Consider the following 13,890-nt stretch of genomic DNA (forward strand, 5'->3'; position numbering starts at 1 on the left):
CCCGGAAGCTCTCTGGGCAAAATGGCGGCGCCCAGCAGCACGACAGAGCCGGCCCGGAGTCCGCGGCCGGCCGCGTGAGTAGGTAGGTCGCGCGTGGGGAGGCGAGCGCGAACTGCTGGGTCCCGGGGCGGCCCGTTCTGGGCCGGCAGGGCGGGAGGGCGGCCCCAGAGGGGCCCGGCTGGAGGGCCAGGGCACCGTGACCTTTGGGAGTGTGGGGCGGGGACGTGCTGGGAAAGGCCGCCCTCCGGGTACCCGCCTTCTCACGTCCCTGATTTCCCATTGTACGGATGAGACAGCTGAGGCTGAGAGAGGTTAAGGCTGTCTCCAGAGATGACCCCGCCAGTCGGCATCTAGGCGGGAGTTCGAACCCGCGTCTACCTGTTTCCCCCCAGGGACCCGGAATCCTGCCAGCCAGCCCCAGAGTTGCTGTAGGTGCACCCTGCCTAGGGGTTCAGATTTATAGACGTTTTGTAGAAATTTAGCTCTTCTTCCCATTCAACTGATAGTTGTTAGATACCTGATATATACCAGGCACTGTCCCGGGTGCTGGAGACATAGCAATGAGAAAGACAGACAAAAAATCCCTATTTCCTGGGGGAGCCAAACTTTGAACAAATCAGAAATAAACGAAACAGGTGATTTCAGATGCTAATAACTGCTAAAAATGCATTCATCAGGGTAATGGGGGCTGTAGAGTGGGAGTGGGGCAGTGGTCAGGGAAGGCCTCTTGTTTGAATAGAGACCAGAATGACCAGAGACAGTTATGGACTGATCTAGGAGAAGAAATTTCCAAACAGAGGGAAAGCAGCTGCAAAGGCCCTGAGGCTGAAATAAACTTAGCTTGTTTAAGGAACGGTATAGCTGGAGCTGCCAGTGATGAGAGTTGAGTTTGGAGGAGTAGACCCTGTCTGTTTCTAAGTGTGATAGACTATTAGTGATTTTAGGCAGAGAACACTGACTTTAGTTTACATTTTAAAAGCTCTCTCTGGCCATGGTGGGGAGAACTGATGGGAGGCAGGTAAGGAAAGAAGTGGGAGGCTGGGTGGGTATTCTGGAAAGAGGTCATGGACTGGAGTGGTGGCCTGCAGATAGAGAGAAATGGATGCGTTTGAGATGGATTTGGAAGTAGTTCCCAGGACCAGCTGATGAACTGAATAGGGGAGTGAGGGACATAGTGGACTCAGAAACAACTCCTCGGTTTGTGGCCTGAATGACTAGGAATGGTGGTGTCATTGGCTAGGATGGGAAGGAAGAAGTTTAAGCAGGGATATCAGTTTGGAGCAAATTAAGTGTGAGACGGCTGGGTGTACGCCAGGGTGGCAGCGAGGTATGGGGGCTGGAGCTCAGAGCCAGCCATAAGCCTTTGGGAGCCATCAGCACATACGTCATCGCTTGTCAGACGTTAGCACATGTAGGAGATACCTGGACTCCTGGATTCTTGTTAAAATGCACCTTCTGAATCAGTAGGTTTGGATTAAGGCTGAGATTTTGCATTTTCTATAAGCTCCCAGATGCTGCTGCTGATGTGGCTGGTCCCTGGAACACACTTAAGTAGCAAAGGTTTAGATCAAGGTCTTACTCTTAGCTGCACATTACAGTCATTGGAGTGCTTTAAAATGCTGATGCCTGGGCCCTACCTCTAGATATTCTGATTTAATGTGTCTGGGGGATGGCCTGGGCATGGGGATTTCTTAAAGCTCCCCAGATGATTCTAATATGAGCAAAATTTGAGAACCATTAGAGCTGCCTACAGGAATACAGAGAAGAGGGGAACAAGTTGAATGACACCTCAGGGAAGCAGACAGACCAATCCAGTATGTGGGACTCTTTGCAGCCTTACTACGCAAAGTATGGTCTCCAGACCAGCAGCATCAGCATCACTCAGAGACTTGTTAGATGTGCAGAGTCTTTAGCTCCACCCCAGACCTGCTGAATCAGAATCTGCATTTTAGCAAGATCCCAGGTGATTCATCTGTGCGTTCATGTCTGCAAACATTGCAAACTCTAGAGAAGGAGAAGGTCCTGCTGATTGGCTGAGAAACAGGCCCGGGTGCTAGGAAGAAAATCAAGAGTGTCAAGAAGGTGGGAGGAGGGCCCCACTCGTGCCACATGCTTCTGAGAAATTGAGCAAAGTGAGGCCTGAGAAGTAATCACTGGCTTTGGTGAGTGTAGAACACACAAGGGGCATTTATAAGTGGTGTCAGTGGGGTTTTGGGGCTACAGCCAAGTTGGAAAGAGTGAGGAAGGAACATAGTGTGTAGACACCTCTCAGGAGAAGCTTTGCTGTAAAGAGAACAGAGATGTGGAGCAGAGGCTGGAGGGAGACTTCAGGTCAAGATGGGAGATGCTAGAAAAAGTTTAAATGGTGATAAGAATGATCCAAACACTTTCCACTGATTTTATGAGGCCTGCGTTACCCTAATACCAAATCAAACAGACACTAAAAGAAAACTACAGACCAATATCTCTTATGAATATGGCCACAAAATTCCTCAACAAAATACTAGCAAACCAAATTTTAGCAACATATAAAAAGGATTATAGACTGTGACCAAATGGAATTTAGCCCAGGAATGCAAGGTTGGTTTAAAATCTGAAGGTCAATGTAATATACCATGTTAATAGAATATAGGACAAAAACCACATGATTATTTCAATAGATGCAACTAAATGCATTTGACAAAATCCAGTACCCTTTCTGATAAAAACACTCAGCATCCAGTATAGAAGGGAATTTCCTCAACCTGATAAAGGGCATCTTTGAAAAACCCACAGCTCACGTCATACTTAATGATGAAAGACTGGATGCTTTCCCCCTAAGATCAGGAGCAAGACAAGGATGTCCGCTCTCACCACTTTTATTCAACATTGTACTAGAAGTTCCAGCAAGGGCAAGAAAAAGAAATAAAAGGCATGCAGATTGGAAAGGAAAAGGTAAAACTATCTTTTTTTGCAGATGACATGATCTTGTATATAGAAAATCCTAAGGAATCCAATAGAAAGCTATGAGAACTAAGAAATGAGATCAGTAAGGTTGCAGGATACAAGATCAACATATAAAAATAAATTGTATTTCTATACACTAGCAATGAACAATGTGGAAATGAAATTAAGAAAATAATCTTATATACAATAGCTTCATAAAGAGTGAAATATGAGTAAACTTAACAAAAGAAATAAAAGACTCATTCACTGAAAACTATAAAACATTGTTGAGAGAAATTAAAGAAATGGAGAGGTATCCCATGTCCATGGATCAGAAGATATTATTATTAAGATACCAGTATTCCCCAGATTGGCTAGAGATTCAACACAATCCCTGTCAGAATCCCAGCTGGCTTTTTTTGCAGAAACTGACAGCTCATTCTAAAATTTATATGTAATTGTGAGGGACCCAGAATAGCCAAATAATGTTATAAAAGAAGAGCAAAGTAGGAGGACTTACACTTCCTGATTTTTAAACTTACAAAGCTACAGTAATCAAAACAGTGTGGTACTGGCGTAAGGCTCAACATGAAAGATCAATGGAATAGAATTGAGAGCCCAGAAGGAAACCTTTATATTCATGGTCAATTGATTTTCAGCAAGAGTGCCAAGACAATAAAATGGAGAAAGAATAGTCTCTTCAACAGATGGTACCATGGGGCCAGCCCAGTGGCGTGGCGGTTAAGTTCTCGTGCTCTGCTTCAGCGGCCTGGGGTTCACCAGTTCGGATCCTGGGCGCACACCTACTCACCGCTCATCAAACCATGGTGAGGCGGTGTCCCACATACAGCAACTAAAAAGATGTGCAACTATGACATACAACTATCTACTGGGGCTTTCGGGGGGAAAAAGGAAAAAAGGAGGAAGATTGGCAACAGATGTTAGCTTAGGGCCAACCTTCCTCAAAAAAAAAAATGCATAACACAGTTTGCATTAAAAAAAAATTAAACAAATGGTACCAGCACAACTGGATATCCACATGAAGCGAACCCCTGCCTCACACCATACGCAAAATGAATTCAGAGTGGATCATAGACCTAAATGTAAGAGCTAAAACTATAAAACTATTAGAAGAAAACATAGGAGTAAATCTTCATGACCTTAGGCTCAGCAGTGGTTTTTTAGATAGCACATCAGAAGCACAGCTATAAAAGAAATACAGATAAATTGGACTTCATCAGAATTAAAAACTTGTGCTGCAAATGATAACATTGAGGCAGTAAGAAGACAACCCAAAGAGTGGGAGAAAGTATTTGTAAATCATTAGAGTCTAGTATCTAGAATATATAAAGAACTCTTACAACTCAATAATAAAAAGAGAACCCAACTTTGAAAATGGACGGAGGATCTAAGTAGACATTTCTCCAAAAAAGATACACAGTGGCTAATATGCACATGAAAAGATGCTCAGCATCATTAATCATTATGGAAATGCAAATCAAAACCACAAGGAGATACCACTTCACACTCACTAAGATGTCTATAATCAAAAAGACAATAATAAATGTTGACAAGGATGTGGAGGAATTGGAACCCTTACACATTGCTGGTGGGAATGTAAAATGGTGCAGCCACTTTGGAAAACAGTTTAGCAGTTCCTTAAAACGTTAAACAGAGAGTTCTCGTATGTCCCAGCAATTTGACTCCTAAGTATGAACCCAAGAGAAGTGTAAATGTGTTTATACAAAAACTTCTATGTGAGTGTTCATGGCAGCCTTAGTCGTAATAGTCAAAAAGTGGAAACAGCCCCAAATGTCCGTCGGTTGATGAATGGATAAATAAAACGTGGTCATATCCATACAATGGAATCTTTTGGCAGTTAAAATGAATGAAGTTCTGATACATGCTATAACATGGATGAACTTGAAAACATGCTAATAAGCAAAAGAAGCTAGTCACAAAAGAGCACGCATCATGATTCCATTTATATGAAGTACCCAGAGTGGGCAAATTTATAGAGACAGTAGACTAGTGGTTGCCTAAGGGGGTATGGAGAGTGGCTGCTAATGGGTATAGGTTTTTTTTTGGGGGGGGGGGTGACAAAAATGTTCTAAAATTAGATTGTAGTGATGCATGCACAACTCTGTGAATATATGCCAAAAAAACAGAATTTTACACTTTCAAAGGGTGAACTGTATGGTATGCAAATAAAGCTATTAAAAAAAAAAAAAAGAATGATCTGTATTTAGTAGGGAGGGGGCCCCTGCAGGAACAAATTCCTTGCGATAGTGAAGGGTTTGGTCCAGCGGAACAGAGACCCTTTACTAACAGTCAACTCAGCCCCATCTGGTGGATGAGGAGACCAGTGGGGCTGGTGAGTTAGCCATGCAGTCTAGAATGTGGCCTCTGCCCAGGAGAGGGGTCTCGTCTCTGTTAGCAGGTGGGATGCCAGGCTGATGCTGTCTCTTCTCTCTCGGCCAGGTAGTTGTCTGACAAGCAGAGGCATGAGCTGGGCCCAAGTCATCCTCCTGGCCCGGGGCCTGTCTCGGGGCTGGGGAGGCATCTGCAGGGCCGCCCTCACAGGAGCCCCCTTCACTCAGGTAACCACCAGCTGGACAGTCGTCAGGGCGGAGGGAGGCGGGCAGGCCTGGATGTGCTCCCAGCCCCTTCAGAATGCACCCAGGGAAGCCAGCTCCGGGGAGTCTGGCTGGCCTCTCTGCTCTGAGGGCCCGCTGAACATGCCTTGTTCATTTTAAGAAGTGCTGGTGCTCTTGTGGGTGAGGGGTTGAATTTGAAAATAAGGATGTATGTGCTAATGCATCTGCGTGGTGACCGTAGGTAACTCCTGCATCCACTTGTAGAGATGTGGGCAGAAAATGGAACTTCCATCCCTTGGACCAGTTGGCCCAAGCCAGTCAATGGCCTTGGGTACCAACAAGGATGCTAATGGTGCTGATGACATTAATAACTCCCTTACTGAGCGCTTCCTCTGTGTCAGGCCCTGTGCGATGCATTTCATTATATTATCTCCTTTATGGTGTCTCCCCTTCTTTGGTACATTCTAGAGCTTCCTGATTTTGGCCCTATGCACCTACCGCCTATAGTATTAGCTGCCTACAATTTCACTTAAAATGAACGCCTTTTTGTTGTTTTTTTTTTAACATCACCTTATCTAAGCTGGACATTGGCATGGCTGTGGCGGGCAGCAGAGCAGAGGGCTGAGGGCAGGGACTCCGACCTCAGCTCTGCCGCTTTGCAGCTCTGTGACCCCAGGCATCCCACTTTACCTCTCTGGGCCTCTGTTTCCTCATCTGTAAAATGGGTACACTAATCGTGCTCCCTCATTGGGCAGCTGGAAAGACAAAATGAGACTCACACTCCGAAAATGCCCAACATTACCTAGAACATAAGAATATTCAGTAAATATTAGCTCTTATTAGCTGTATGTTTTTATTTTTATTTATTTTTTTTTAAGTTTTTTCTTTCTTTTTTTTCTTTTTTGTGAGGAAGATCAGCCCTGAGCTAACATCCATGCTAATCGTCCTCTTTTTGCTGAGGAAGACCGGCTCTGAGCTAACATCTATTGCCAATCCTCCTCCTTTTTTCTCCCCAAAGCCCCAGTAGATAGTTGTATGTCATAGTTGCACATCCTTCTAGTTGCTGTATGTGGGATGTGGCCTCAGCACGGCCGGAGAAGCGGTACGTCGGTGCATGCCTGGGATCCGAACCCTGGGCAGCCAGCAGCGGAGCGCACGCACTTAACCGCTAAGCCAGGGGGCCGGCCCTAGCTGTATATTTTTAAAGATGCCTCATGTATAACCATTCTAAATTAAACATTCCATTTAAATTAAAATAAAATTTGGTAGTGTACCACCTAGAGCAGGGGTCAGCAAACCTTCTTGTAAAGGGTTCAGTAGTAAATATTTTTGTCTTTGCAGGCCACATGGTCTCTGCCATAACTCTCCCACTGTAGCAGAAAGCAGCCCAGACCAGACAACAAATGAGCATGGCTGTATCCCAATAAAACTTTATTGACAAATGCAGGCCGTGGGCTGTAGTTTGCCAGCTTCTGTTCTAGAGGGATCTGGTCTGTGCCCAGCAGCATGCACTCCCCACTCTGAGGAACAAGATCTCCTTGACCTGAGGGAGATGCCATCACAGCAGATGGGGAAACTGAGGCCTGAGCAGTCAAGTGGGATGTGGGCATCATCTGGCCAGTCAAGCCGAGACTCCTGCTGACTCCAAAATCTGCATTTTTGTTTTTTAACTCAATTTTTGAAATTTATCTTTTGACTAGGTGATACAGTTAGTTCCAGTGGGCAATACAGCTTGAAATTCAGAAAGTTCCGAAGCTACATCATGACAAGCGTCTGTCCCTCTCTTGCTTGGCCACCACTTAGCTCCCCTCTCTAGAGGCCAGAGATGTTACCCGCCTATTGTATTTCCTTCCAGAGATATTTCACAGAAGAAAAAAATATATATATACAGTCAATTCTCATTATTCGCAGAAATTACGTGCTATAAAGTCATCTCATTCACTGAATTAGTGAGTACAGACCCGGTGCTCCCAGGGGAAATAGGAGGTAGGGTTCCTCTGAGCCTCTGGTCACATTTTCATCAACCAGTTAATACATAACCTTGTTGTATTTGTGTTTCAGTTTAAAGACATCTTATTTAACATATATAGTTGATTCATTAACATCAAACTCACAGCCAACAGCACTATAGCTCATGCCCGAAGGAAGCTTCTCTACCACCTATATTTTCTCTGTAAGGAACAGCAGAGCCTTCTTGCACATAGGAACACTTGACAGCACTTCAGCACTATGCCTGGGGGCCATTTCAACAGCAAAATCACCAACAAAAAGATGCGAAAAACGTGCACTACATAAACCTCTAAAAGGAGACTTGTTGACAGTATGAGAGACAAAACAAGAAGGCAGAGCGTCGCCTTGTTGCATCTCAGCTGGGAACGTGTCCGCAAATGACCGCGAAAGCGCCGAGTACTGATTACAAACACATTTTAGCGAGTAGGCAAATTTGCAAATAAGGAATCCACGAATAATGAGGATCTACTGCATAGAAGTTGGGTTTTTTTTTTTTCTTCACACAAATGGGGACCTACTCTACATACTGTTTCACCCCTTGCTTTTTGCATTTGATAATATACCCTGGAGCTCATTCCGGGTCACGTGAGACCTCAGTGGGTCTTACGGCGGCGGGCAGCGGGTGCTCCTGGTCTGGGTTCGCGGCCATTTGCTTAATTATTTCCCTGCTGATGCACATTCCGGCCGCTTCCACGCAGCGGATGCACAAAAGTCATTTGACGCCGGTGTGTTTATAGCTGTCAGATTTAAATACCAGATGCGGGAGTGCTGCGTCAGAGGATGCGTGAATCTTGCCGAGTTGCCTCCGTGGGGGGGTTACCATTGTTTTCCCACGCTTTGTAATGGTGCCTGATCTTGGGTCTGTAACCCCAGCACTGCACTTCCTCGGAGGCCCTTGGGGATGCCCATTGGCACCTCTCCCAGGATGGAGCCAGCCCGGCGGTCCCCCCGGGCAGTGGGAGGTGCCAGATTCCAGCAGCGGCTCTCTGTCCCCAGGTGCCCCCCCAGGCCCCGCGGGGCCTGCACTGCAGCACAGCCGCCCACAGCTCCGACTCGTCGCTGGTCCCCCGCCCCCCCGAGCCCCCGCGGGGGCCCGCCAGGCCGCCGGCCCTCCACGAGGAGCTGTTCAGGCAGGCGCCGGACGGGGCGCGGGACAAGGCGAGCTTCGTGCGGGCCGTGCAGAGCTTTGGGCAACACAACGTGCACAAGCGCGGCCACGTGGACTTCATCTACCTGGCCCTGCGCAAGATGCGCGAGTACGGCGTCGAGCGCGACCTGGCCGTCTACAACCTGCTGCTCGACGTCTTCCCCAAGGAGGTCTTCCGGCCGCGCAGCATGTTCCAGAGAATCTTCATCCACTACCCACGGCAGCAGGAGTGCGGGATCGCTGTCCTGGAGCAGATGGAGAACCACGGTGAGGCCCGCGCCGCTCCCTCTCCAGGCTCTGTCTCTGTCCGTCTGTCTTGCTCTCTCTTTCTTTCAGTCTCTGTTTGTGTCTCTCATCTCTTTGCTCTCTCCCTCTGACTTTTCCTTTAAGTTCTCTTGGATTCAGTTCTTCCTCTCTGTCCTTGACTTCACTGCCCCCTGTCTCTGATTCTCTCCATCCGGCCCTCCCCCTGACTGCCTCTTGGTCCCCGCCCCCTCTGCTGCTCTGTCTCCCCGTCTTCCCTTCCCTGCTCCGCCCCGGCCTGAGGCTCTGCCTGCGTCTGCCCGGCACAGGGGTGATGCCCAGCAAAGAGACGGAGTTCCTGCTCATTCAGATATTCGGCCGTAAAAGCTACCCCATGCTCAAGTTCGTGCGCATGAAGCTGTGGTTCTCGCGCTTCAAGAATATCAACCCCTTCCCCGTGCCCCGTGAGCTGCCCCAGGACCCTGTGGACCTGGCCAGGTTGGGCCTGCGGCACATGGAGCCCGACCTCAGCGCCAGGGTCACCATCTACCAGGTATCCGCCCAGGGACGGCCCCCTTCACTGCCGGCGAGTGATTGTGGTGACACAGGCCGTGGCCCCCGGCTGAGCCCTCCTCGCCACACCTTGACCTCTGACCTCTGCTCCTCCCCCTCTCCCACACTCACTCTGTTCCTGCTGTCTGCCTTCCTCTCTGTTCCTTGAGCATTCTGTGCCAGTGCCCTCCTCAGGCCTTTGCACTTGCTGTTCCCTCTGCCAGGAACACATGTCCCTGCATGTTCTTCCCATCTCGGCTCCACCATCCCTTCCTCAGGACCCCCTTCCAGACCACCCTGGCTGAGGGACCACCCCTTCCCTGTGCTGAGCTTGGTGGCTCATTCACTATGACTCAGTTTCCCCTATGTCTCCCAAGGCCCAGCACAGGGGCTAGCACAGAGCTGACACTCAGCAGTTGTTTGTTGAATGACTGAGTGAAATATTCCACACCACCCCCCCCCACCAGGCCCTGGGGGGCCCCACTCATGCCAGGCCACACGGGGGATCCCAGGAGAGCCCCTCATAGCACTTGTTGTCTGGTCCTGGAGGCCAGCCCCAGATGACACGGTTTCTCTCAGAGCCGCTGGTTCTGAGATGGAGAAGCCCTGGGGGCTGTGGGAGACCAGAAGGGGCAGGGGGCAGGGAGGGCTTCCTGGAGGAGGTGAGGGTGAGCTGGGCTCAGGCAGGACAGAAGAGGCGGGGAGAGCATTCCAGGCAGAGGGAACTGTGTGGGCCAGGGCTCAGTCACTGGGGACGCAGAAAGGGCTTCCTTTGGCCCGTGCAGGGGATCAGGGTGGGGGAGAAGAGGCAGGAGGACACCGGGCTAAAGAGCTTGGTTTTGAACTTGGTCGGGGGAGAGAGCCACAGGGAGGTTTTAAGAAGAGGACGGATGGGATGGGAGTTGTGCTTCTGGAAGGATTTGCAGTTTCGAAAGCGCCCTCTGGCGGTGGTGTGGATGCTGTTGGATGGGGAGGGCGCAGAGGACAGAGGGGAAATCAGAGTGCATATACCTCTTCACCTATTTTCACAAAAATAAATAAGGCACAGATGAGTCAGAAACGGGTAGAAATTATCTCTGGGCAGGCGGGGGAGATGGGGTAGACAGAACAGGAATGGAAGAGACATCTATTTGATATGGGTTGGCTGTTAAACTATGGAATTGTTTAGTGCATTAAAAAAATTATAAAATTGGGGAGCTGGCCCAGTGGCGTAGTGGTTAAGTTTGTGGGCTCCACTTCAGCGGCCTGGGGTTCGCAGGTTCGGATCCCGGGCGCAGACCTGTGCACCACTCATCAAGCCATGCTGTGGCCACATCTCATATAAAGTTGAGGAGGATGGGCACAGATGTTAGCCCAGGGCCAGTCTTCCTCAGCAAAAAGAGGAGGATTGGCATCGGATGCTAGCTCAGGACTGATCTTCCTCACCATAAATAAATAAATAAAAATAAAATCAAAAAAGAGGGGAAAAAAACCACCAAAATTGAAACCAAAGGAAGACAAATGATGTGGAAAATATTTAACTGATAACCAATGAGAGAAAAACGTTACTCTGAGCCACTGTCATCTGACTGCCCATTCTTAGGGGCATGTATTCTAAGAACAAGCAAGGTCTGCAGAGAAATCCCAGACTTAATCCCACAGCGTTATAGTTAGTAGTAATATCGAAACTATTTATGTATATTGATGGACAAGTATACTGCTGATAGGAACCAAGATTTTTAGGATGAGAGAAAAAGAGATATAAATATACAATCAAAATATTTAAAAAAAGAAAAACTCCATAGTGTGGAACTTGAAATGAAAAAATCAGTATAAAAATCTTGTCCAGTAAAAGGGCCCAGGAGCAAAAGATACACTTTTTCCCCCCCAAAAATATATACTTTGTTTTTTGGCTGAGGCAGATTTGCTCTGAGCTAACATCTGTTGCCAAGCTTCCTCTTTTTGCATGTGAGCCGTGGCCACAGCACGGCCACTGACAGATGAGGTGGTGCAGGTTCGCGCCTGGGAACCAAACCCCGGGCCACTGAAGCGGAGCACACCGAACTTAACCACTAGGCCACCAGGGCTGGCCCCAAATATATACTTTTAAAAAGATTTCTCCAATGGCAGAGCATTATCCATTTGCCTTTTGCAGTGGGTGGGAGCCCATTCTATGTCCATCCCCATTGATCTGCCTCAATTCTTTTTAACTTGAAAGGATGGACGCTATGTGTTTCAATAATTGTCCTATCTCAGACGCTTCGGTCAAAGAGTGTGTGCATTTTTTAAAAAATTAAAACTCATTTAGGTTTTTGAATCACGTTCAGAGTGTAAAATCAAAAAGATACAGAAAGGTATTCCTTTCCCCGCTGTTCTCCACAGAGGCAGACACTCTGATTTGCTTCTTATGGCTCCTTCCTGGAATATTCTGTGCATGTGAAATTATTTTTCTTTTTTAAATTTCACAAGCATGGAGCACTCACTTTTTGCCAGGCAATGTTCTCGGCGTTTTAGAACCATCTCAAGTAAGTGCTGTTGTTATTATCCCCATTTTGCAATTGGAGAAACTGAGGCACACAGGTACAGTGACTTGGCCAAGGTCACACAGCCTAGCAGAGCTGGGATTTTAACACAGGTAGGTGGGCTTCGAGGTTCCCTCCGTGTGAGCATCTTAACTGTTGCTGGGCATTGCCGAATTGGATGGAGGTGAGGAAGGGGTTACTGGAGTGACATGTAGGAGGCCCAGCAGGTGGGCCCAAGAGGGGCTCTGACTTTGCTGGGGTCCCCCTTCCCCATTTCTCCCTCCCCAGCTCCTCTGCAGGGGCTGGGAGCCACAAGCTTCCAGCCTCTTCTTCCTTGCAGATGCCTTCGTCCAAAGACTGGACGGGTGCAGCGGACCCCACCGAGCCGCACATCGTAGGTAAGGCCCTGTGCAGGGGTTCTGCTGGGTGGGCTCCCTGGGCCTTTGGGCAGAGCCCCTCAGCCAGGGCCCCCCGGTGTGTCTCCACCCCAGGAATCCAGAGTCCCGATCAGCAGGCCGCCCTGGCCCGCCACAACCCTGCCCGGCCCATCTTCGTCGAGGGCCCCTTCTCCCTGTGGCTCCGCAACAAATGTGTCTATTACCACATCCTCAGAGCTGACTTGCTGCCCCCCGAGGAGAGGGTGAGGGCCCGACGCGCGAGGGGGGCTGGGGGGATGGGCTGGCCATGCCTGCAAGGGTTCATGGGAGGGCTCAGAGGCGCAGGATGGGGGAGGGGGCTGCTCCTGGTGGGGGCGGGGAGGCGGCAGGTGGCTGCAAGCTCCTGGGCCTGTGCCCCTGCCTGCGCCCCCTCCCGGGGTAGGAAGTGGAGGAGATTCCGGAGGAGTGGAACCTTTACTACCCGATGCAGCTGGACCTGGACTACGGGAGGAGCGGCTGGGACGACTACGAGTTTGACATCGATGAAGGTAAAAGCTGGGACGGCAGGACTCCGAACACCGCACAGGAGGAGGTGCAGCCTCGGGGTCCAGCGGTGGGGCCCAGGCTGAGACCCAGCAGACGCCTCAGTACAGACACACACACACACACCTCGCGTGCCCCAGGGGCCCCAGGCTTGTCCGCCCTCGGTCCTTTCCTCCTTCACGCATTTGTGGAGCACCTCTGTGCTGGCTACTGGGTGTGACCAGGACTGGCCCTGTTCCTGCCCTTGGGCAGCTGGGGCCAGCAGGGGAACAGGCAGGTGACATTCTTGGGGCCCCAGGGGAGGAGCAACAACCCAGCCTCAGATTGGGGGTCGGGAGGGCTTCCCAGTGGAATCTTGAAGAACCAGGCGACAGTACCCAGGTGAAGCGTGGGGCGGGCAATCTGGGCAGAGGGGCTAGATTCAAGGCCCGCCCTTGGCCTCCAGGGATGTGGGGAATGGGGGGGCTGCTCCAGCCCCCACTGCATGAACTCTGAGGGCCCGTCTCTCCCAACAGTGGAGGAAGGCCCAGTCTTCGCCATGTGCATGACGGGTGCCCACGACCAGGCCACACTGGCCAAGTGGATCCAGGGCCTGCAGGAGACCAACCCAGCCCTGGCCCGGATCCCGGTGGTCTTCCGCCTGGCAGGCTCCACCGGGGAGCTCCTGGCGCCCTCCTCAGGGCTGGAGGAGCCGTCCCCGCCGCCACCCGAGGGCCAGGAAGACGAGGACGACAATCAGCAGCAGCGACAGCAGCAGGCCCAGAGCTGAGCCTGGGCGGTCACGGGGGCCCAGGCCACGGACTGGTGTGAAAGCATGAGATGACCTTTGAGTGTACAGCAAATAAAGGTTTTCCGGCTCGCGGCTGCCTCCCCTCCTCTCTGGCCGTGTGGCATCCCTGCCCCTTTAGTGCCCGGGGACACGGCTTTTCAAGGGCTCTCCAGCATCCAGGACTCACGGGTCGGACCCAGGCCTTCACCTGGCAGCTCCCACCCTT

General features: G+C 50.0%; 1 protein-coding gene across 3 annotated transcripts; it reads left to right on the top strand.

Annotated features, from left to right (window-relative positions):
* Positions 1-16: 16 nt before the first annotated feature.
* ECSIT (ECSIT signaling integrator) lies at positions 17-13,757 on the top strand. Of its 3 annotated transcripts, none has more exons than XM_058525641.1 (8): positions 17-82; positions 5,407-5,525; positions 8,529-8,946; positions 9,252-9,475; positions 12,316-12,373; positions 12,467-12,615; positions 12,795-12,900; positions 13,411-13,757. In XM_058525641.1, exons 2-8 carry the CDS (start codon positions 5,430-5,432, stop codon positions 13,662-13,664), a joined length of 1,305 nt encoding a protein of 434 aa, XP_058381624.1. In that variant the 5' UTR covers positions 17-82; positions 5,407-5,429; the 3' UTR covers positions 13,665-13,757. The 3 variants fall into 3 exon arrangements, with proteins under 3 accessions (XP_058381624.1, XP_058381623.1, XP_058381622.1); XM_058525640.1 differs by having other exon boundaries at positions 59-78; positions 12,843-12,900; XM_058525639.1 differs by having other exon boundaries at positions 60-78.
* The last annotated feature ends 133 nt before the right edge of the window (positions 13,758-13,890 follow it).

The sequence above is a fragment of the Diceros bicornis genome, chromosome 30, assembly GCF_020826845.1.
Source record: "Diceros bicornis minor isolate mBicDic1 chromosome 30, mDicBic1.mat.cur, whole genome shotgun sequence".
Lineage (NCBI taxonomy): Eukaryota > Metazoa > Chordata > Mammalia > Perissodactyla > Rhinocerotidae > Diceros > Diceros bicornis.

Bases quoted from the DNA above. Each gene is read 5' to 3' on its own strand.
- ECSIT (XM_058525641.1), top strand. From the start codon at position 5,430: ATGAGCTGGGCCCAAGTCATCCTCCTGGCCCGGGGCCTGTCTCGGGGC. The intron at 5,526-8,528 runs GTAACCACCAGC...CTCTGTCCCCAG, and splicing joins CAGGAGCCCCCTTCACTCAG to GTGCCCCCCCAGGCCCCGCG. The intron at 9,476-12,315 runs GTATCCGCCCAG...TCTTCCTTGCAG, and splicing joins CCAGGGTCACCATCTACCAG to ATGCCTTCGTCCAAAGACTG.